General features: G+C 37.2%; 1 protein-coding gene across 1 annotated transcript in view; it reads right to left on the bottom strand.

Moving 5' to 3' along the window:
- Positions 1 to 11,575: 11,575 nt before the first annotated feature.
- The window catches only part of SRBD1 (S1 RNA binding domain 1), a 124,336-nt gene continuing 111,127 nt past the window's right edge, over positions 11,576 to 24,784 (bottom strand). Inside the window, exons 21-22 of the mRNA XM_066316089.1 lie at positions 14,889 to 15,073; positions 11,576 to 12,593 (exon numbers count right to left, since the gene is read on the bottom strand). Coding sequence (XP_066172186.1) covers positions 12,304 to 12,593; positions 14,889 to 15,073 — 475 coding nt within the window. The 3' untranslated portion in view covers positions 11,576 to 12,303. The remainder of the gene's footprint in view (positions 12,594 to 14,888; positions 15,074 to 24,784) is intronic.

The following is a 24,784-nucleotide window of genomic DNA, read 5'->3' as shown; positions in this document are numbered from 1 at the left end:
AGCTGGCTGGCAAGCCAACTGTGATTTTAACTAAAAGCAGATGGTTTTCAAGAACAAATAGGTGCAACTTGCTCTTTTATGCAAGTCACGCTCAATTCACAACCATTTTCTTAGATGTACACCTTCAGCACAGGAGTTCATGTGGCCTAAATTGAATGTAATAATCCAGATGGGAGTATAGCAATTCTGCATCCTTTCAACTGGAGGGTCATGTTACGCAGCCCTCCCGTTTAAAAGCATATAAAAACCCCAAGCTATTCAGTGTGCAGCTGAGAGTGCAAGGGCTTTAATCTTTACATTATCCATATGAACGCACTTTCTATTTTTGTTTACTGTGCCACACAAACCTAATTGCTGTTGCTTTAGAACCAGCAGTCCCTGAAGGGCAACAGATAACCTCAGGCTTTGGTAACGCCAAGTTTCACTTTTTGGTCATCAGTTCTAACTTAACCCAAGTCAACCATAACCAAAAGCTGTCACCAGCTGGTGGTGTACGTAAAGCCCATGGTCTGAATCCACCTGCACATATAAAATGAAGACAAAGGAATGCCCACAAAGAGGAGCACGATCAGTTGGCTGCACTGCAGCATAAGCAGGGAAACTGAGCTGTACCCACGTCTAAAGAGGATCCCTCTAGGCAGATGTGGATTGAAGAGCTGCCCTCATTTATTAAAATAATATTTAGTTGGGAAAGCATTTCAGAAATCCTCAAACTCAGCCCCCTTCTTAAGAGGATCTGTGAATTTTAGAGTGCTTTAAAATAATTTCATATGAAATCTACTTGATGAATTGATAGGTTTTAAGAGATGTCTCCAGGAGGATGGGTGGAAGCCTGCATAGTCTTTTCTGTTTGCTAGCCTCCCACTTTTTATTTTGTCCTCTTCAGCTAGATTGAAATATGCCAAATTGCATGATCTGTTACCTTGTGGAGCTTCTTACTCACAGAATGCATCTTTTGTTACATATGGAGGTGTTAATCCCCAGGTAATCAAAAGCTGAATTAGTTCATAATGAAGGTGAAAGACTCTCTGGTTTATGTTGCTGCCGAGCCTTATAGGTTTTCTTGTTTTATTTTATTCAAAGAACTATGGGGTGTTAACAACTTCTGCAATAAATCAAATAAAAGTAACATAAAGCAAGGCCTACCAGTAGCTCCATCCTGGGTTTTGCTTGCACAAGGAAATGCAGCTTGGCATCATCACAGGCACATTGCTAAACACTGCAGTATTAAAGAAGCACAGAAACTTTTACTCTTGTGTTTCCTGAGCCTTGCCCTCTTGTCTAAATATATCCAACCAAATAAGTGTGTAAATTCAGCCTTTTCCATGACAAAAAGCTGCATAGCTCTGGAGAGAGAGATGAAGAGATCACTCAGGTAATCCAAAGGTAGTTTACCTGCAGTATGACTCTGGCCACACATGTCCTCCATGTCTGTGAATCAATTCAAACTTGTGACTGAATTCAACAGGCCAAAATGGATACTGTTCATTCAAACTTTTGTTCAAAGGAGATGATGGTCTTATATGGTCATAACTTTATGTTCATCAGCTCCACAATTTAGTACAATTACTAAAAATATCAAAGATAACCAGTGCTGCTGTCCCTTACAGATTTATCATTTTTACTTGAAAGTTATACCAATTCTATAATTTTAATAAAGCTTGCACATAACTTTTTTTTCCCCGGCACTCATTCAAGCATGGAAATCTTGAAGCCATACAGTTGGAAATTTGAGATACACAGAAAGTGGCTGAACCCACCAAAGTTACCCAGGAAAGGGTTTGAGCCTAAGCCTCTTTAGCAGAATCTCTGCCTCACCAGAGATTTCCTTCTTCAACTTGGAAATATTTTCTACTCTTTTTATAGTTAGCACTTCACCATCAACTCTCCAACCCACATGTCATTGAGTTTACCCATTGACTTCCAATGGACTACTTCAGTTTCTATTTCACTCCTCTGTACTTGAAAGCAAACTGATCATGAATAAACAAAATAATATTGTACAATTTCTGCTGCATGGGGGAAACAGTAGAAATGGACAGTGCCCTTAGTGTTCAATCCAGTAGTAATCAGCAATGCAAAGATGCAAAAGAATGCCTTTAAAGTGATGTCTCTCTTTGGTCACCCATTTTCAACAATAAAATAGGAAATTCTACATTAAGGTTCAGATCTGCAGAAACTTTTTCAATCATTGCAGATCTTTAATCATTGTAGGCATCAGATTTCCAAATTTTAAAAGAATGAGATACACAGTACACAACTAAGGACTCTAGGCAGTGACTCACATTTGAACAGTTACACCATGAAGATTGTTCTATATTTCCCAAAGAAAGAAATGTTCTGTTTGGATCAGTCTTCATTTAAAAGGCAGGTGACAATCAAATACAATGCAATTTTGCATTATAAAGTGATCATAATAAAACAAGGGAAAGGGAAACCAAAATACACAACCCAAAATCTGTTTATGTTATTTGGAGACACTGTGGATTTGTCAGTTACTGCAGAAGAATTTTATGAAGATATAATTAAACTCCAAAATCAAATCACTTTTTCCTCCTTTCATTGCATATAGGCTGCTTTATAACAAGGCATATTAAGAATACTTGCCTTACTTGTATGAGGAAAAAAAAATCCTGTTTACTTTTATTATCAAGCATCATATTAAGAACTCCAACCTGTAAGTGCCACACCACTTTTTAAAGAAACTAATTGCAAGCCACTTTCAATATTTCTTCTGTTTTTAATTTAATACCCTCAGAGATACATAATTGGGCTGGAAGGGAGAGTATTCACTGAAGTCATGAATTTGCTGTATAAATACAAACAAGAAGGAAAGCTAATACAGTAAGGGACTGTGGGATTAATTTTGAAATTGTCTGATTAGTGGATTGCTGCCCGTCAATAATTGCCTTAGATGTTCCCAAGGCCCCATCTTTATTGGAGTCTGGCAAGTGCATCTGCCCACAGATTCCGTCAATCAGGCCTTGCAGCTGGGAGGGTCTTCAGAGAGAACACAATTGTAAGTCTGCTGGGGCAAGTTGTTAGACAAAGCAATATATACCAGGCATGATGAACAGTCAATCTCTGCTCCATTGATAACATTCTACTTGTTCATTGGCATAAGCTCCTTCAAGAATTATTTTCGCAAAGTACTGTTTGAATTAGTTTGAATGAAATAATAACAAAGGTGTTTCTGCAGGATACAGAAAGAACATTGCACACACCTAAATTACACAGTAAACTTGGGCCTCTTGGTTTCCCCCTCTCCCTTTTTAAAATTTTTGCTGCTGAGATGATCTTTGCTCCCTTAGGATGTTATTAAGAAAAGTATGGAAGTACGCAACACTGGCATTTTGCAAGTGCTAAAGCCACTGGGTGGATAAAAGAAAAATTTAGAAAATCATCCAGAGAATCTAAAGGACATGTTGCTAAGGTGCACCTTCATCTAAATAATTCTTTAATAAGTATTTTCCATAAATATTTCTAAGTAAAACAAAACCTGATGTTTCCTGCATCAGTAGAAACTATGAACCTGTTAGCCTCAACCAAATGAAAGATGAAAAAATATTTCGCTTGTTGGTCTGTAGAGTGAAGTTCTTCTGACCAAAGGACACTCTTTCTAAGATCAAAAAATACATATTTTTAAAACTCAGTATAGCTTGTTTACTGAATGCCTATTCCTAGACATAGGTTGGTCTATCCAACCAGCATACAAAAGCCAGAAATATACAAAATAGATTCATCAATGAGCATTGTTTACAAACAGAAATAAAATAATGGAACAAAGATGTCACACATATTTATATTTTTGCTCTGCAATGAATATATTAGACGTTCATTTTCAGCTACACTTGTACATTTTTGGAGTAATAAAAATACAAAGAAGTTCCTGGAATGCTGTGATTGCTTACATGTAGAACAAAGTTAACAAAGTCTGCCTCCATTGTATTATGACCAGCAAAGCTTCAGTTTGAAACGCAGACCAACAACACTAATGTTGCAATCAACACTAATTTTACAGCCCACATCATTAGCTTCTGTGGATTTGACAAGGGAGCTGATACTCCCAAAACACAGCATCACCTGTACAGAGATTCACCACCTTTGTGTAAATTCCTTCTGAACAGTCACAGTCCTGTTTGAGTCCAACTGAAATTCCTGCTCACTGATAGTGGGCCTATGTTTGGTTGGGGATTTCCCCAGTTTCTGTCTTTTTTATACACAGGATACAATCATTAGCTTCTGTTTGGTAACACTGCCAAATGGGTTTTAAAAATGGACTAAACAGTCTTACAAAATTCATGTACTGAGATGCCTGTGGTGGAATCAGATTGAGCCCACAGAAACTGGACTCAGGACTGCTGTCCTACCTTCTGGTCTTACACAGTCTTTAGTCTCTTGTTTAAAGAGCAATCCAGGAAAGGACAGACATTAGAAAACTCTGGAAAAAGACTTTCCTTCATGCTACAAGGGGGCTAGAGAAGACACAATTTATCCTTATCCTTGACTTCTAGCGATGCTATGGATAGGCAATAAGCCATTGCCTTGCCTCAGATGAGGTCATCAGGTAACATTTCTTCTGTGGAACCGATGCCTCATTTCATGCAGAGGATGGGCACTCCTCTGATTCTTTATTAACTTTTTCCCCATTTGAAAATCATACATCACTAAGTTCTCCTTGAACAGACAATCCGTGGAGCACTATGCCTTCCCACACAGTTGTGATACAACAGCCACTACATCAGTTAATGCTGTAACAGTCACCCTGATTATATGGGAAGTGTTCTAGTATTTCTCACAACAAACCCAGATACAAGTTACACTTAAAGGACATAGAATATATGCTGAAATAATGAAATTATACTTACATTTGAAAACAAAACTCTGCAGCACTCTGGTTTCCCTAGATGTGAATAACTCACTGCAGATCAGCATTAATAATTTACAAAAAGAACAAAAAACAAACAAACAAACAAACAAACAAACAAACTGGAAATAGAAATTTTGATTAAACTAGTGATATTCTGGTCCAACAAAGACAAAAGGGAAGACTCGAGGAAGCCATTCCCGTCTCAACTGAACAACTGTTTCAGAAGGTTTTAACTATGGACAACTTTGGTCTTATCTCTAAGCTGAACCTACACTCCCATAGGTGGTAAGTTTTTTATTGTCATTTTGCTGGTCTCTAAAAAGGACCAGATTGTCACATAAGTGCCACTGGTTCCCAAAAAACCACATTACGGCAACTTGATCCAAGTGAGAAGCTCAATACTCTGAAATATGGGAAACAACTGTGCCAAAGACTGTCAAGGACTTCCGACTGCCAAGGCAGAGATTTTCCTTTCCTGTCATTTTGAATGACACAAAAATATTTTTATAAGCTTAATGAATGACACAGAATTTGAAATTCACTTTATAAGCTTTGCCAACCTTCCACCTTTTCCATGAAGAGTGAACACATATCATCAGACACAAAAAACCAAGACTCCAGTAACAGCAAACATTGAACAATGTTTCTTTCAGCTCTTACATTGTGACTAATTTTATGTCCCAGAAAACTTGGGTCTCATAAAACACACCGAAGATTAATATGTCTGGGCTACTTTGGACCAATTTTAAACTGGACAGTCCATAAGAGACAACACCTTGAGAATAGGCTCAAATTTAAAACTGAATAACTTTCTCAGACATAGAGCACTCCAGGAAGGATTGTATTTCAGGTAAGGAAAGAGGATAACATGTGCTTATATAAAAAGTTAATCATCAGTACAGGTCTTAAATCACCAAGGCTGTGTGCTCTTGGAAAAAAAATTCTACCCAGTATACAAATAGCTGGGTTTTATGCTATTTTCAGCTTTTGACTGGCTCTGTATTTACCCCCATACACTAAATATAGCCACACAGTAATTTCAAGGGATAGAAGAAAGCTCTGACAAAATAGTCTTTCAAGGACTCTTCAGGCTGGGTATAAATGATAAAAATTCTGTTGTTTCCCACTGCCATATGTGACAACACATATGTCACACATGACAGCTGCACTCTCTCAGCCAGAAGTGCTGATGAGCAAGGACTGATCTACTCCTAATAAACTAGCTAGAAACAGAAACACTGGCAAATGAGAAGCAAATCAATTAAGAGCATGTACTTTGTGTTTCTCCCTTTTGAAGCCAATTAGTTCCATACTACTCTTTAGTTACACTATGCACTGATATGAGATACGCAATTTCCATTAGCTATAACAAATAGTTATGCTTATTTTTTACCTTCATAGGAGGTACAGGAAGCAAGAGACAACCAGGATCAGATTCCACTAGTACTATATTACCATTACATTACTGCCATTTGCATTTCATCATTTTAACTTCATTCCCATAAGACCATTTACATCTTGCAGGATGTTCTTTCCTAAACCTCTCCATTTCCTGCCCCTCCCTTTCCTCATCACACAAAAAAAGCAGTCACAGTGCAAATATACACCCTCTGGTATGTGGCAGTTTCTGCTCTCTGCCAAGATATTCCACACATTTAATTCTGAGGTGAAAGTACTTTCTTCGGTCTTTGATAATGACCCTCAAGCATAACAGCTCCTCTCATGACATTATCTCCACGCACCTCATCGTGAGTCACATGCAAAAAAAAACTCTCTGCTTGACCACAAAGAAAGACAGTCTTTCCTAGAAATATGACTGTCATTGAGATATGGGAATGCAAAACTCCAGTTTAGCTGATTGCATACTGAAAACACTTTCCATTTAGTAACATACAAGTGTAGTAGGATAAATGGATCTTAAGATATGGAGAAAATAACACTGATTAACTTTTCTGCGGTGCTGGTCTCCTGATTTCTACTTAAAGACAATGTCTCAACAATTTAAACCCTGAACTCAATCAGATTTAATAAAGTTAAGAAGTCATGGAGATCCTCATTTTATTAAATGCTCCTTTCTTTGTTGTTTCTTCTGGAGAACAAGAGAGGGAGACAAAACAAAAATTTCTAATAGTATCAATTGGACTGCTGTGTTGAACATGCCTTAGTATTTTTCAGTTCTAGAAGTCGAATAAGATAAAAGCTCTAACTAGCGAAACAAGGGGCAAAGTGATCCATTTCAAACATGGATCAACTGCTAGTCAGGGGCAGAGAGCATGAGATGAGATTTGAGTGCTTTACCCTGATCTTTTGGTTAGATTTAAAATTCTCAGTGGGATGACTCATGCTGATCTGGACATGGCCACCACTCCTCTCTCACTTTCAAAGTACGGATAATCTCTCAGGATTCTTGATGCAGCTAGAACATGCCCACAGGAGACCTAACAGTTACAGAAACAACATGAAACCCAATAGGCTTGATTAAAAGCAGCAATCCCCATTGTGGAAACTCACCACACAGAAGCAATACTCCTGCACTGGTCCCTCCCACATTGAAAAATTTTGTTATTTCCTAGTTGCAGAGTTTTGCTATTTCCAGCATACAGAAGCTGTAGTAAAGCCTGTGGTGCAATACATACATTCCTTACAATTTGCTGTTCAATTCCAGGTGTCTACAAATTGTCATCAGTTGCTGTTATGAGTGACTTTATATCCATCTGAAAAAAAACAAAATTATAATGTGGATTAGATAGTCAGCTCCTAGAAATACCTGTCAATAAGCAGCAGTCTCCAACTGCCTCCTGGCAGGAGGTACCTGTAGCCAGCACAGAGTTACAACATCCACCACAGGGACCATTTAGAGGCTCAAGTGGAAACAGGCAATTGAAGTTCTCTATAAACTAGTCACTGAGGTTTGCTGTGAGAAACACAGACACATCATTTACTTGGGAAGCTTTATAGAGTATGGATTCACAAGGATTTCTCAAAATGAAACACTTCGAAACAGTTACAGTTTCTACATGCCCATGAGGCGGGTGAGGAAACACTGGGACCAGTAAATAGAGGTGCTCTCAAACGTTTAGGTGGTCTCTAATGAGACGGAGTGGAATTACTGACTTGCCCAACCTTTACACAGCCCTGGAGACACACAAACTCCCTCACAGCTCTTTCTGAAACCTTGAACAAAAGGGAGACATAGACTAACATGGACTGGCACTACCAACTTGTTCCTTCCACTGTCTCACAGGATTGATAGTCTTGAAGCTGGATGTGCTTAAGTAGAGCTAAGTAGGTACATAAATTACCCTCAGGAAGCCTAGAAAAGCAAGGTGCTATTCAGCCTGAATCGAGAACTCACTCAGCACTCACTTCACAGTGGGTAAGGCTCCTTATAGAAAGCTCTGAAATAAGCCAAATATGATTCATGTTTGGTTTCTAGCTTCCAGGCATAGAGTTTCTAAGTGTATTTGTTGTTAAATAAATACAGACACCAAGTTCAAGACGCACTACCACAAAGCTGTTAGATTATTTGTTCTCTTGAATTATGCATTACTTACCCATGGTATGCAGTTTTTCTGACCCAAGTACCCCACAAAGCCCGAATTCCAGCATGTCTATACGCCATATGGACCAGCTTCTCCAAACGTCTGCTCCTCATGGAAATTCTATTTGTTTTCCTATTGATTTTATTATGTTTAACAGCATACTAAATCATTCCTGAGGTTGACATGTTTCTGGAAAATTGATATATGCTGTCTAAAACTGCCTGAGGCAGGAATAAAACCAAAACAAATGGCTTCTTTTAAACTCTTGTTTTGCATTACTACAGCCAGGCATACAAGTGCCATCTTGCTTAGTAGAAGAATTCTTCTTCTTTGTGCAATATCTGAAGCACAGGAACTCTTTAGAAGCTCTTCTTTTGGGTCTGCATATCAGGGGAAGGTGATTTCAAAACACCAGACTATTTGAGTGAGGGTGGGACTAAAAAGGCAGATTGTCATCCAAGATCAATAGGCTGAATTTTCTCTCTGGGGAGAGGTGGAACTACAGTACAAGGTGTGTATATTTCTTGGAATCTACAGCTTAAGGCAAAAGTAGAATTTTTAGTGAGACTTAAAGACTTGTATTTACTTCTTCTGAGAAATTGTACTTTGAAGCAATTAACTAAGATCAGGAGGAAGCAGGGGTGTGTTTGTTCAAAATTTTGAATGCATCACCATTAAGCAGTACTGAATTTGTTCCAAAGATTGGACAGCATTTCAAATGGGAAAAAGCATCCATCCAGGAAAAATAATATATATCTATCAGTATATATATATATCTGTATATATCTCACATCTTGGTTCAGAAACTAAAGATGAATTACAGAAAACAGTTTTGATGCTTTGATGTCAGAAATCTGAACACCACAAGAATTCAAGATGAAAACTGAGAATTAATTAGATTAAGAAGAAATAATGTTTGAATCTCCAAAGATCTGACAAAACCTGGGAAATTCATATGTATGCATATTCATCCTTGTTAGACTCTCACTCGGCTGTTTTAACTGCTGTGTTCTGGCAAAAAAAAAAAAAAAAGAAATTGCAATGGAAAAAATATTTTTTTGGGAAGTATTTAAGTCACTGCACTACCTGACAGTAGTAATAAATAATAAATAATAATGGGATTACATTTGCAGATCTACACACATTTAAGACTTATGACATGAAGTCATATACTTCCCATTTTGATGTGGTTAAAAAAAATTCAAGACAGACATGATCATGTCCTACAGTTCCTGTTATGACACAGGATAAACTGCTAAGTTCCACTATAGAGAAAGCAAACTACTTATGAGTATGTACACCAAACTGTGGGCCAGTCCTCTGAGTAGACAAAATGCCTCCTGTGAATTAACAGTGAGAGAAATAGCCTCAAGATGTCTTGCATTTAGAGAATTTCATGATAACCCAAGAGACATGCACAAAAATGCAAAAGATGTTACAGAGACCATATATACAAAAATGCAAAAGATACTGCTGAGACCATATATAAAGTTTAACACAAATCATTCTACAGATTGACATACTGCTGTGAATGTATCACCTGCAGAAAAAAGATAATCTCAACTTCTTTGCTTTGCAACTTTGTTTTCCAAGACAGTAACATGGTATTACAGTTCCTAATTTCATAACAACAAAATCTACCTTGCAGAAGTATTACAGGAAGATTTCAAAAGATGATTCCAAGCTGCGCTGACTTTACCATAACAAAAAATAGTTGTCTTTTCTTCAGTGGAAAAGTACAGTGAAACTAGTAAGATGTCCTCCTTTTTTTCCATGTGCTAAATGATTCTTTCATCTCCAAAACACACTGCCTACAGTGGGCTCATTCTTTTGAAAACTAAAGCACAGAGCTTTAAACCATGCTAACCTTTTCTTAACTCATGCACAGACCCTGGGCCAGAAGCTACTTAGACATTTGTAGTTAAAAACCTTGTCATCAAAGATGTTTGACACTTGCTATATTTGGGCTCATCTGTTGCAGATCAGAGCTCTGCCAACTTCCAAGCAAGTTTGAGGACTGTAAAGGAATAAATGCTCAACACACCAAAAACTCCCTGGAAAGACTACACTCACTGGAAATATACTCATATATATATATATCTGTTGTTGCTGGAAACTAATCTTCCAGTATACCTGTCCTTTGAAAACTTCGCTCAAGAGGTAAATCCTCTGAAACACCACCAAAATACCACAAAACCAAGAAGTCTCTAGTTAGAAGAAAAAACCTCCTGTGTGTTGGGCATTGGATTCCTTTCTCTTTTACTTATAGAATATATATATATATAACTTATTGAATATAAGTTATAGTTGCTGGGAAACTAACTACTGGATACTCATCGGTACTTATGTAGAACAAAGGGGCCGTAGCACTTGGCTACACTTCTGTGTCTGAGAGTTTCCTTCGGAGGGGGAAGATAAGGCGAGTTTTGGGGGGCAGAAAAAGGATGGGGCTGAGGGCAGCTATGCTCTCTTGCTCTCAGCATCTGAGAGAGGATGGCCAGGCTGCTGCTTGCTGCGGGAGGAGTCCACTGTCACCACCAAGTCTGGTCCTGGGAAATCTACCACCATCATCTGCTCGTGTGCTCAGGAATTCTGAGCTCGCCTCCTCCTGCCCTGATGCTGCTGTATCTCTGGCGCTGCCTTGAGGCATTTTGCTACTCTGTAGCCCTGCACTGCCCTGCCTTGCCAGGGCATCCCTGATGTTCCAGTTACCACCGATGGAGCTTCTGATCCATCTCATCCACCAGCCTGGGATTTTCCACCATTTCAGCTTAGTGCTCTCAGAGTCCTGCAGGGGCACCAAGATCAGATTGCCCGGGCTCTGTGAAACAAAGCTCCTCGAGGTTCCTGGTCCTGTTTATTATTAATGCAGTAGTTGTTGTTTGTTTGCCTTGTTATACATACTAGTATTGAACTGTTATTCTTATATACCTCTGCTTGAGAGGTCTTTAATTCTCTAAATTATAATACTTGGGAGGGAGGAAGTTTGAATTCTCCATTCCAAGGAAGGCCCTGACTTCCCTAGCAGTCTTTCAAACCAAGACACTGCGCTAGGCACTCCTAGCAGAAAACACTGAGCATTCAAAGTGCTAGTGATTTAACACTGTGTTGGAAAGCAAGACAACTAGGACTGTTAAACAACTTGTAGAACCAGTACACTGAGAAAAGACGGACAGAAATGTTTTTATTTTGCAGAAGTATAGAACAACACAAATGTTTTTTGAAACCTTTAACTGAATTTCCTTGAACTGCAAGGTACATACAACTGTGTTAATCCATGATAACTGAACAAGCAAAAATAATACAGGTAAACAGACCTCCTAACAATGTTGGTCAAATAAATTAAATACAACTACTTCTGAACCATCAATAGTTTCAGCAGATGCTTTTTCCTCAGTCTACTTTTGAAACAACATCATTACCACTTAACTTAAAAAGACAACATTTTTCCTACCACTAGGAGCTCTCTTTTAGACTGTCAACCAGAAAACAGGCTGGTTTCTGGAAAACTGAATGGCTGTTTTTTGGGAGGGGAACTACAGATGCGTCTGCTCATGCAGTACTAAGTGAAGATTAAGCAAATCTTGCACAGAAAACAGATAAGAGATCTGTCTGACAGCCCACTGGAACTTCATTTGCTCTGCAGACAAAACAAGGTTGCTTGGAGGTAATCCAAAAACCTGATCCAACAATTAAAAGAGTCAAGAAATGTGGTAAAACAGTTTAACTAAAAAAAAAAAAAAAAAAAAAAAAGAATAAAAAAGGCAAGCAGCAAGGTGCTGAAGGTTTCAAAATCTGTTCATTTTCAATATTTTTTAAATGCCTGAGTCTCCATAAACTTGCTGACATTACTTATCCTTTAAAGTCAAGGCTCAATTACTGAAATCCCTCTCATAAAACACGAATAAGATCCAATGTTATCCTCAATCGAGGAATATCAACATTAAGCACTTTAACTTCCACTCTTTCTCCAGGACCTAGGCCCAGGCTTCTTCTCTTCTTCACTTTAGAGAGCTTTGCTTCTGTTATGCTTCGCACTGGAATCAGACCTGCTTTTCCCACGCCAATATCAACAAAAACTCCAAATGGGGTTGCATTTTCAACTTTTCCAGTCAAAACAGCACCAACACTCAAGTCTTCAAAGCAGACTATGCTTCTCTTGAAGTCAGGTTTATCAAAATCTGTTACCAGAAACAAAAAACACAAATAAGACTCTGGAGAAAAAAGATTTTTAGGAGTAATTTCCAGATGATTGTTTCTAATTAATAGGTCATCCCAAGGTAGCTCTTATGTCCCAAATACTGCTTTCTGTACAATTTTAAATAAAGACCCATCTGTGATAAAGGACTTGTTTCTTATATTCTGTGAATCACTTTAAAAGACTTAGATATTGAAGTAGTAAATATAGGGAATTTTGTGTTATGAAACTATCAGAAGAGGATCAGAAGCATGTTGTAGAAGCATATAGTAGGCAGTGACTGAAAGATTCTTTAATTTTTTGTCAGATCTATGGAGAAAATACATGGGGTGACTTGAGCTACATCAATTATACATGAAATTCTACTCCTATAGAAATGTCTACACATTCATAGGACAATGAATACTCAGTTTCATCACATACTAAGAAAATCCAACAATGCACTGTTCTTAGGCTTGCTGTTCATCTGCACCAGGACATCATAAAAGCTTCATCACAGTGCTGCTTTGCACTGACAACTTGAAAATCACACAGGCATGATCATAAGAAAGGATTATACTGGGATATTAATGTTCACATTCCACATTTAAGGGCACAGATAGATTTTTTAAACTCTCTTATTTTCCTACCACTTTCTGCTTCTGCAGAAAACCCTTCTGAGCCACCTCAACAATTTCTCTTTCAATCTTCTCCTACCATTGTTTGACCTTTCCAAGATACAATAAGGACTGAGGTTTTCCACAAGGAACATCACCAAACCAAAATTACAATACTTTTTCTTTGTTTGTTTTTGAGAAATAAAATTCAGCCTGAAGAAATTCATAGCTAAAATGCACTGGAACTTAATCATTCTGTGGATCTGTATTATCTTTGCATGGCAATGTTTTGGTAGATGTGTGTGTGGGCTACAGTGAGTGGTGGCTTCTTCAGCTTTGCCTGCGTCCAATAGATCCACTGCTGTCCAACGTGAAGCCCATTAAAAATGGTGGTAAAGTGCCTCTGGGATAAAATATTCTAATAAGAAAAGAAATCCCTGTGCAATAGCAACTGCAGCCCAGGAGAGAGAAGTGAGCATATGAGACAGAAACAGCTCTGCAGACATCAAGGGAAGGAGGAGGAAGAGCTTCAGATGCCAGAGCTGAGATTCCCCTGCAGCTCATGGAGGCCCTACACCAGAACAGGTAGATGCCCAAAAGAAGGCTGTGACCCTGTGGGAAGCCCACACTGGGAGCAGTTTTTGGCAGGACTTGTGACTCACTAGGGAACAACGAACTTCTGTTTCTAAAGGACTTCACTCCATGGAAGAGACCCATACTGGAGCAGCTAATGAAGAACTGCAGTCCATGGGAAGAACTCATGACGGAGAAATCCATACAGTTCCATAAGGCTACTAGGCTGTTTTCTTCAGCCACAGAGTCTGTCTAAAGTAATACTGAATGTCCTAGATCAGCAGAATATGAGTATTTCACTGAAGATTCTCTTTTGCTTTTATGTCTTCCTATGTTAATAGCCTATTCTACTATATGTGAGATCACCAGAACAAATTGAGATACAGAAAATACACATTTTCAAGATTACTAGTGGGGAATATTTAAAAGATAAGCACGGAAACCATTAATGAACTAAAAAAAGAGGGACAGAAATGTTGCTTTAGCTGTTTTTTAAGCATACGTTTATTATTTGTTATTACAAGCCTGTGCCTTTGCTGTCTACCTTTATCTCCTGCTGTTTTAAGAAAATCCAGCTGTAAGTTTCATTACACAAAAGCATCCCCAGATGTTTTACTTCATCTTTACATCAAACTGTTCAGTACCACTGCAGGTTTTAACCAGGGTAGGTCATGAGCCGTGTGCATCAGTTACACTGTCTCCCTGTAACCAGGGAAATAAAAGAGCAGAACTACACACTACTGCTTCACAGCACTTCATTGCTACTGTTTAACCTTCGTCTCAGCATTCCCATCTGTGACGGAGAGGCAACACAGATTCAATCAGTAGAGAGTCAACATATTGAAATTATTTCATTTGTTAACAGCCATACAACTGCCCCTTCCTATGGCTGAAAATGCCAGGATTTAAGACAGGATTCACATTCCTTAGCTACAAAACTGAAAAGAAACATCTGATTACGATACAGCCTTTACCTTAACTGAGAAAAGAAATTGAGTTACATGTCCATGAATATCTACTGCTGATTTTAGAAGAAGAAAATGTGCTGTTTTAAAACGGGTATGTAGAACAAACAAACTGAGATTACAACCTTCCAAACTGAGGTTTACCTGTTCGGATGTCATAGCCTTCAGGCTGAGTGAGACCATCAATGATCAGCTGCAGCGTGTGAACGGTGGTATTGAGCCTTTTGGCTGTGTCTTCCAATCCTTCTTTTTGAATTACCACATTTACTTTTTGCTGCATATCTGATTTTCCTATGTCATGTGCATTTCCTCCAATGAGAGATAAAAACCTAGGCAGTTCAAATAAAGATGGAGAGATTTGTAAGATCCTTTAGTGGGAACCAAACCTTTGCTCTATTGTTTTTTCACTGATGCATGAAGAAAACTTCTGATAACATATATAAACACTTTCTCAAGCACATGTCCTCTCAACTCATCACTGATCTGACACATTAATGGAAACTTAAGAGTCTATCTGTAAATGCGCATCTTGTGGAACAGACTGCAAAACTAGAAGCAAAATAATAAATTCAATTAAAATCTCTTCTCACACCAGTTATTTTATCTCACAAGAAAACTGAATTTCCTTATTACAGAAAGATGCCTTTTACCATGGAAGTTCCCTAGAAATCAGTGAAAGTTTATAATGCTATTGTAATTGTCACTCTCATTCAAATTAGAATGAATGGCAATTTAATAAAGCAAAAATAAATACTCAAAAGACTAAATTAATATGAAGAATCTTTAACTCAAGAAAAACTTTGCATTAAATACTTCTCTTGTCTGTGAACTTCATGATTAAAACCAATTTGTTTTTCAGACACTAGGTAATCAAGTCAAAGTAGTCACACAAAACAAACATCTTTATCTTTCCTTATTGTCACATACATACACACATTGCAGACTGAGACAAATTTGGACTGGTATCGAAAAAGCTGAAAAGAAATCAAAATAAATACTTCTAAATAATTATGTCCTGACATGTGCTCTCTGCCATGACCTGCATCTCACCACGAATAAGCCTTGTCTACCCTGCTTTATTATGCCCCTTACTGTTGGCAGAAAGCACAATTTTTTTGGCATGTTCTCCACCACAGCAGGCAGGTAGAATTATTGTTCCTGTCCTCCAGAGTCCGAATAAACATTCCTTCCAAATTCTTAAAAGAGATTCCTCTTTCCTCTCTTTATCCTACTTCATAACAGGTGTAAACTGCAAGTCTCAAACTAAGAGCTGACCAGCAGGTTCATGCCCTGAACTTGGTGGGAGACATTCCAGCTCTGTAAGTAAGCAAAAGCCCCTGGTACTCAACCTCCTTTCCCCTACCAAAATACATGCTGTGCTTTTATCAAAACCTGAGGCTAGTATTTCTTTTGTCAGGAGACCCAGAGGGTTCTTTGTTTTGTTGTTTCCTCTTTTTAATATAAGGAACCAACTTTATTATTTCAGGTGGTGAGCAGTAGAAAGTTATATGGATTGAAATACAGAACTAAATTTATTTTTGACAAAATATAAATTGAGGAGACATAATTGAAGCAACACCTGACTTTCAGTAAATCACAAAAATTACCTTTGAGTATAAGGGCAAAACTTCCATTAATTTTGGTAAAGGAGGACATCTTACATCTAGCTGTCAGAACTTCCACTTTACTGAATTCAAGTACAAGCACAGTGACTTAAGTGTACTGGTAGCTCAAACACAGAGATTTGCACTTAGTGGTGATAAATACAACTTTGATTAATTTTTTTAGTGCATACACATCTTTCACGTGTTAGTGTATGAAAATTAATAAAGGCTCAGTGGATGGTGCTTGTTCTCCATATTTACTGAATTTTGCTTTGACTGCATATCAAATTTTGACATCACTTTTTAAAGTAGTTCAAGGTGGTTTGGAAACAAAGCATATAGCAAAACAGATGTAAAACATTTTATAATACAAAGTCCAATTTTTTTTTTTTTCTGTAAACTAACAAACCTCACCACTCCTATTAGAGCATTTTGTCTAACAACAGACATGAAAAGTATCAGATATTCTGTGAAACGAACACACCTTCTTTTGGAAAGGAGCCCCCAAAGTGGTTGCAATGATAATGCTGAAAATGAGCCCAGGCCCAGGTGAAGTGCTCCTTCCCAGACTGCTGGCTGCTAACAGCAGACAATGCCCCACCGGAGCACTAGTGACAGGCAGCAGCTGCCCCAGCTTTGACTGACGTGCCAGATGTAACATGACAAACTCGACCAGCCTCATGACTCAACCTTCTAAATAATGTATGCTTTACCACCCACCCCTATAAACAAGTTTGCTGACATTCACGTACTTGGCTTTATTTCACTTCAAATGGAAACTCAGCTTGAGTACATCCAAGTAACATTTTCTCACCATTAGGATTTCGCAGAAGCGCATTGACTTCGTAAATTGATCACGGGGTGGGCTTCACCACTAGTAAGCGCAACCACGCAAAACAACCACCAAAATACATTAAAAAAAGCCCTGTTACATACAAAGATGTCAGATGTGTGGATAATGCAATCAGAATGAGTGGTGTTACATGCACACGGCTGAAAAGAAAACCAGCCCAAAAGTACACACAATCCAAGTGCCTGAACCTTCAAGTACAATTCAAGAAAGGTGTTTTGCCCCCTCCTCCTTCCTCTGTAACTGCCTCCCCTCTCTGCACATCCCAAGGCATTTATCTGAAGTTAGAAAAGGATTCCTCATCTAGGCAAGAGTGGTAGATTGGGTCCTATGTCATCAATTACAATTGGGTAAATAACTTATTAATGTAGTTACTACTCACAGTAAAATTTTGGCTCCACCTGAAGATGATGCTTAAACATGTGCCCAAGTCTACATACATGAGAAATCTCACAGACTTTTACAGAATTTTAACGTTCTAAAAATCAGTCATTTTGTTAAAACTATTTCAGAATTATGGGTTATACATCACAGGTAAAAAAAGCCCTGTAACAAAGCACAGCATGCACATATGCAGAGAAGAAATACTCTTTAAAAGGAACAGTATTATTTCTATTTTGGAAATTCTCACCATTTTAGGCTAGGCTTTGGTAAAACCTATATATTAAAGTATTTCCAAATAAAGCTAACTTGTTAGTGATTGCAGATGCAGTTAGTTTTAGAAATAGTGTTGAATCTAATTATATATATAATTATATATCATTTTGTACTCAAATGAACATAGCCTGAGGGCACTTGGACTAAAAAAAAAAAAAATCAATACAAAGCACAACTCTCTGACTAAACAGTGGTGCATTACATTGACAATTTCTATTTTAAAATGTCATTGCTAAGAACCAAGTTAATTTTCTCCTTATTAAAAAAGTAACCCAACAACTTCCTTCGAGTCATTTTAAAGTCAGAAAAAAAAAAAAGGACAGACACAGCCAGTAATAGCACTTGGACACAGCTATGGGGGGGAAAAAAGAGGTTTCCCCTCATTTAAATATTTTGATCCATATGTTAAACTATCTCACTGCAATCCTTGAAATATCTCTCACACAATATGTAAATGACAGTTCCAGCTGCATAACATAGGAACATGAATGATCTGTGCAAAAATTAAGTCATTAGAGTATTTTCCTGGCTACATACGTAAAATAAATAATACGTTGCAGTAGCTCAAGTGCTATGTTTATCTACTAGAAAGACAAAACCTAAAGAAAAGTTAACAGAAATGGGGAAGATGAGACTTTTTTTTTTTTTTTTTGAAGTGAGGTAATTTAATAAGATATATTATCCTTACTTCCTCAAATGCTGAGGATGTGAATGAATGGTGAACTTTCTGCTCAAGGTACATCAATTCAGATAAAAGCTGCTAGAGTCTTAGGAAAAACAGGGTGAAATTTAAACAGTTTAGAACTTTGAGTTTTATGTTTCTGAGGTTTAGACAATACTCAGAAACCTCTGCAATCACTTTCGTTTTAAAAGCAATCTTTGCAGTCTTACAGGACCTGCAGAGAATGGTCATGGATAAATGACTGATGTCTTTATTTAATACATAATTTCATCCATCTTATCCAGATAAAGAAAGAAAAGTAGCATAAATGTAACAAATAAGCACATCATGTTCACTTAACATACACATCTGCACAAAATTATAGCACAGCCCTTGCAATGCTTAGAAGATAATGTAAATTTCACTGGGATGTAAAAAATAGTCAGAAAAAAAAAATCATCACGGGAAGCCTACAGTAAATTTTTAAGAAGTTACTCTAACCACCCCCCGAAAACCTTCTTATAATGTTCAGGAGTTCTAAAGCTTTGCAAGGGTTTTAGTTACAGTCATTTCTGTTTTATGTAATCATTTCCAGCAACACGACTTAAGAGCTGGGAGTACTGGATTCATTACATTAAAGCAACGTGATATGCCATTACACCTTGTCACAGTGCACACATGAATTAATGGTAAAGCAACATAATCACTCTGAAAACAAAACAACTCTGCATTAGCATGCACTTTGTTAGGTAAAACACACATTTATGACAGTAACAAACTTAAATTATGCAGACATTTATGTCTTAGTAATGTTATGAAGTGCAAAAGCAGTACTTGTGTAATGCAGATGTTGACTGCTTTTGTGTCCACCAGTACAGATCCTCAATTTTTGATCACCAGTGAAGGCTATGTATCAAACAGTATTTGTGCATTACTTTCTGTAATTAATTGCTGGACACAGAGACCCAAAGATTTAAATATATCTAAAACTACTTACGTGGTTTAGCCAAAGTTGTTTAACCAATATGCTTTTCTTCAAATGCATAAATTATTAATAATGCAGATTATTTGACTGCATACAGAAAGCACTCCGTTTATGATATTTTGAACTTATAAATTTTAAGAAACAATGGGTTTCTAAATGAGAAAAGAAATTCAGACACAATTTCACTGCAGCATAGCCACTTTGCTCTCATAGCATTAGGCACACTGCTGTTGGCTGTTCTCATGATTACTGATATATCACATAACTTGAGTGCAACCAGAGATACAAAGTAGTGAAACATTAGTTGTCCACAAAGAACTAGTATGTGACACTTAAAGGAGAAAATTCCATTAAAAAGGTCTTGTAGGGGTTTGGCCCAGTATTTTTTTCTAAATGCAACTAGTGGATAGTTACATAACTTCCAAAAATTTCAACAAATTAAAAATATCATTTGATTTATGGGTCTAGTATTTATAGCGTAAATGGAACATATTTCTCCATTATTTCCAAGTTCTTGTAATCATTCTTGTTAGCTGTACTTAACAACACATTAAAGTTTTAAAATGTCTTTATTGGATGGCAATTGGCATTGAAAGCCTTTTCTGGTCTTCTGTTTACTGACAAGATAACCTTCAAATATATTGTCTCTAAAAATCCAGCTAAGTTTGTAGTAAAACCTGTGTATGAATTGGCCTTCTAAAGTGAATATGAACAGTTATTTATAATACTTAATGGCCACAATTCTGCAAGTGTTCTCTTTAATTAGGGCTGGACATTGGCTATTGGAAATAGTCATAAAGGTTCATTAATTGACTGAGTTTAACTTTTTAAAGTTTTTTTTAAAAAGCCCCAAAATACAAGAGTTTAGTAAGTATTAGTCTGGACATTAAATAACTTGAATACCCCCACACATGTGTACATGCAAGTACAGTCTCATTCAAGTGGGAAAAAGGTATTTCTGATGTCTTTGTAAGGAAAGGTGTCCTACCACAGTAACAACTCCTATCCTCTGTAAAAATATTCACCTGCAGACTGCATTATTGAATAGAATACAACAACTGGTTTTCATTGCTCAAATACCATACTAAGTAATAATTCCCTCCCTGATTTCTACTCCCCTTAAGCACTGCCTCAGTTGTTCAGTGACAACTAGGGGATCTGGAGAGAGGCAAGCCAGCCTGCCAGCAAGCTGGAAATGCCATCAAAGGACAAACTTCCAGTTGCATAAAGGGCAGGAGAGGAAAATCTTTCCTGGTGGCCTCAGAAACAATTTTTCTTCTGCATTTTCTTATGTGCCAGTACTTGCCTTCAAAGCCAGCAAATGCAGCTTATCAGCACAGCAAATGAGATACTATGGATCAGCTCTTACATCCACCCATGCAGAGTAGAAGAAACACCAAGGATATTTGAAATATGACTCATTGGCCTATAATGGAACATAAACTGTTACCAACACAAACACCTTTGCTGAAATGAGTGCCAAATTGAATTGTTTTGTTTCAGTGAAGAAAAAGCTTAAGAATGAGTGCTTGCTGAATTCCCTTGGGACTTTGAATTCCTGCTGAAGATATTAAGCAGCATTATCAACACACAGAGAATGGCAAGAACATGAATCTTCACTGCAAGTGTCTGTCCAGTACGTAAAAATCTTCTCTTAAGGCATAACCAACCACAGTGAGCAGGACTGGCCTCTACCAGGTAAGGTCCTGTACCTGGTAATTAGCCAAGGAAGACTGTCACCTCTGTGATTTTAAGTCACAGCTTTAGATCTTTTACATTGGCAGAAATTGGTATTTCTAGGTCAGGCTAAAATACAACCTGTCTGCCAGATGCTGCAATCTGTGAGGAGCAAATACACATTGAGTGCCAACCTTTTGCAAAAAGCATTTTAATGAGATTTAAATAAAAAAAAGTCAGCAAATGTTAAAATTCAGTCATATGGAACCAACTGCACCCAGCAGACTGATAGAACAAAGAAAAAACATTGCATTTTCTTTCCAACATTTTGGTTTATAAGCATAACCTGGTTGTAACTTCTGGAAACTTCCTAAACATTTCCTCGGTTTTTCTACCAATTCTTTAACAACACATACCAAGAAATCGGATATGCTCTACATATTGTATTAATTGTATGTAGAAGATTCTGCCACTATAAATTGGTTTTCACATATAGACTTCTCAAAAACTCGGTTCTGCTTTGCAGGAAAACAGGCTGTCTATAAAGTTTTGAGATTTTTATTTAGCTTTTTGGAAATTCCAATTCATAATATTTAGAGGTGTTTGTAAGTTTGATCACTGCACATGACAAAGCCAAGCTTTGACAGTGTAGAAACCATGAACAAAAATGCTTTGGTCTTCTGTAGAGCGTGTTAAATCACTAGCAGGATATTTTCCAATTATTTTACAGAAATTGTACAGATTTTAAGCTAAGATGGTTAAATGCCATAAATCAATCATACCATCACCATTTGTGCCACTGTAGTAAAGATTACATCAGTGTTTCCATTATAAAAACCCTATTTTTCTAAATCAGCCCTAAAAATTGGCTCCAGCCTGAAGTTTGGCAACCAAAGTCACCACTTGGGAGTAATTCTTTCAACCATATTTTTCCTTAATGGATTGGCTTTTCAAGCTACAAAATAGTCCTGAAAAAGAAAATTAGTGGTTTCAAATTTTGGTAAATTTCTATCCCTCAAAAACATTGTTTTAAAACCTGATAATTTTGCATGTCATAAATCTGCAATGTGGACTGCTGCCTTTGGGTAATTTGGCTCTAAGCAGTGGATAAAAATCACCATCTTATTTAATTTAAAAATAAATGCATTTCTCCATGAAAACTTTTAATCCAATAAAACTTTCAAAAATTACTTTCTCGTAGCAAGATGCAGTAGGCATTGCATGAGGAAGCCTTTTTGATTCACTTATGTAGCAGCTATTCCACACATTTTAGTTTTTATGCTAAGAGGTATGTAATGCCAGATTTTTTTATCATATCTGCTCATATTCAAGACAATTCTCCCCTTTGGCAGCACAGAACCACCTGTGAACTTGACACACTCCCTGACAAAATTCAGTGTAAGCACAGAAAAAGAAGAAATACTCTGACAGCACTAGAGCCACAGAACTCATTAGGATATATTATGTAAAAAGCTTTATTATTAAATACTAATTCTCACCTACAGTTTACAATTTCAATTTTTCTCATGCATTTTTTTTCAAGTTATAAGAATTATCAATTAGGTTTTAACCTAGTTTAATTCTAGCATTCTAGAAAGATTTTCAGATACTGGCTAACTTCCATAAGACACCTCCAACCAACACCATGAACATGATTTGATCTTCAGGCTCTCATGAACGTAGGCTCAGCAAAGTGAATTACAAGCCCAGTCCCATCCACTGCCTGTCAGTAAAACTCGCCGACAGCGCTGATAAGCTTTGGACTGAATCCCCTATGCAGTCTGAATTACTAGTAAATTTTTTTCTTAATTCATACTGAGGCAGGAAAAAATGTTTGGAAAGCTGTTTTCATAAGTTCTGAGAAACTTAGCAGCTCATATGCTTTTTTTGAAAAGTAATTTTAAATATATAATCATTGCTAAATTATAGCATTAGCTGCTTGAGGGGAGGATGTTTGGTTTATATTTAGCCCTTATGTCACCAGTGTCAATTTTTAATATTATACATTTTGGCTTTTGTCAGTTTGCTGCAGAGCAGTATTTTCTTTTCTCAGAACAGCTACTTGCCACGAAAAAACATTAAAAATGTTTGCCTCCTTCCCCACACCACTTTGTGACATCGAATTGCTGCACAGTAATACAGTCTATACTGTGAAAGTTATCACCTTCATATTTAACATGCTTTCAAGGAAACAAAAGAAAAACACAAATACCGTTGTCCATAAAGAAAGCCTTTGGCAACTTTTTTTACCTCCATCATACTATATGCAGACATACTAAAAATGTAAAAAGTAAGATAACAGAGAAAGTCAAAAGGATGCAGAAAAGACTGATACAGTTAGCTACAGAGAGAGATACTATGTTCATTAGTTTTGGTGTTCCATTAGCAGATATTGTAATTGTTGTTTTATATGTGCTTGGTAATCAACTTATATTCTTTTGCTTTAAGAAAACATAACAAAATCCTGTACGGTACAATATCTATTATATGCATTTGGACCTAAATATTTAATCTGAAAATTCTGTCTAGGACAGCAAAGTGTGTGGTGAGAAATAGAGAATAGAAAATGGCACTGCTGGAAATCTGCTATAAAATACTTGCATTATCTATAGAGAGACAATGAGATTAACACTGGTCTTCAGCCATGTAATGGCTGCATTGGCTTAGAAGCAATTGAAATCTGAGTCTGAAGCTGTGCACATTTTAAGACTCAGCTAGGCACCTCCTAAGCAGTGTGCTGCAATAGGTGCCAGCCCGCTTGCTGAAACATGCATAACTGCCAACAGGGACTCAAACCACTGTCTTGGTTGAGATGTAGAAAACGTGCTCTTTTTTTTTTTTTTTTTAATTCTATTTTTTGTTTAATAGTGCTAGTGGTGGGTTCCCAGTCCAATTTCAAATCACCACTATATGGTCTGTGATACCTACTAAAATTATACAATTTCAGCTGTTTGTGAATGTCTGTTCTACCCTATGCAGCAAAAATCCCACTCACCACTTCAGATATAAAAGTCACCTGTGCTGCTTTGGAAACAAAGTCACAATTCTTTATTTTCTGACCAACCTTTGTGAAAATATTGTATGTAGGGAAATTACTGTAGTATTCCATCATTAACTGCATATACTTCCCTTCTCTTCTCTCTAAAGCAATCTGTCCACATCAGGCTTTAAGCACGGACGGTAGCATTGTGACCACTTGACTAAAGGTGTTATTAGCGTGCTGGGGCTGGAAAGCTAAAAACTAAAATCCAAGTACTTGAAATCTAAATTGAATTAAATTCAGTATTGAAAATAAAAATTATTTTTGAATCACCTTTTATTTTTTGTTTTTCACATTGACTGTTACATTGAATAATCTCCAGTTCAGGGTGACCAAGGTGCACAACCTATAAACCACCTACCAAACGTAATATCATTAAGATCAGGACTGATGTTTTTTTCCCCCAGCTACACGGGGCAGGGACTTTGTAACAAATGTCAATACATAAGAAAAAGAGGGAAACTGTCATGGAGAAGGAGAAACCAAAGTTATCTACACACTGCACAACTGCAATAGACTCTACCAGGAAATTACACCAGTGGATCCTAGAATCAGGCACAAAGAAG

This window comes from Sylvia atricapilla, chromosome 3 (assembly GCF_009819655.1).
Source record: "Sylvia atricapilla isolate bSylAtr1 chromosome 3, bSylAtr1.pri, whole genome shotgun sequence".
Lineage (NCBI taxonomy): Eukaryota > Metazoa > Chordata > Aves > Passeriformes > Sylviidae > Sylvia > Sylvia atricapilla.
The sequence above is the reverse complement of the archived record's forward strand: the minus strand, read 5'-3'. Positions and strand labels throughout refer to the sequence as shown.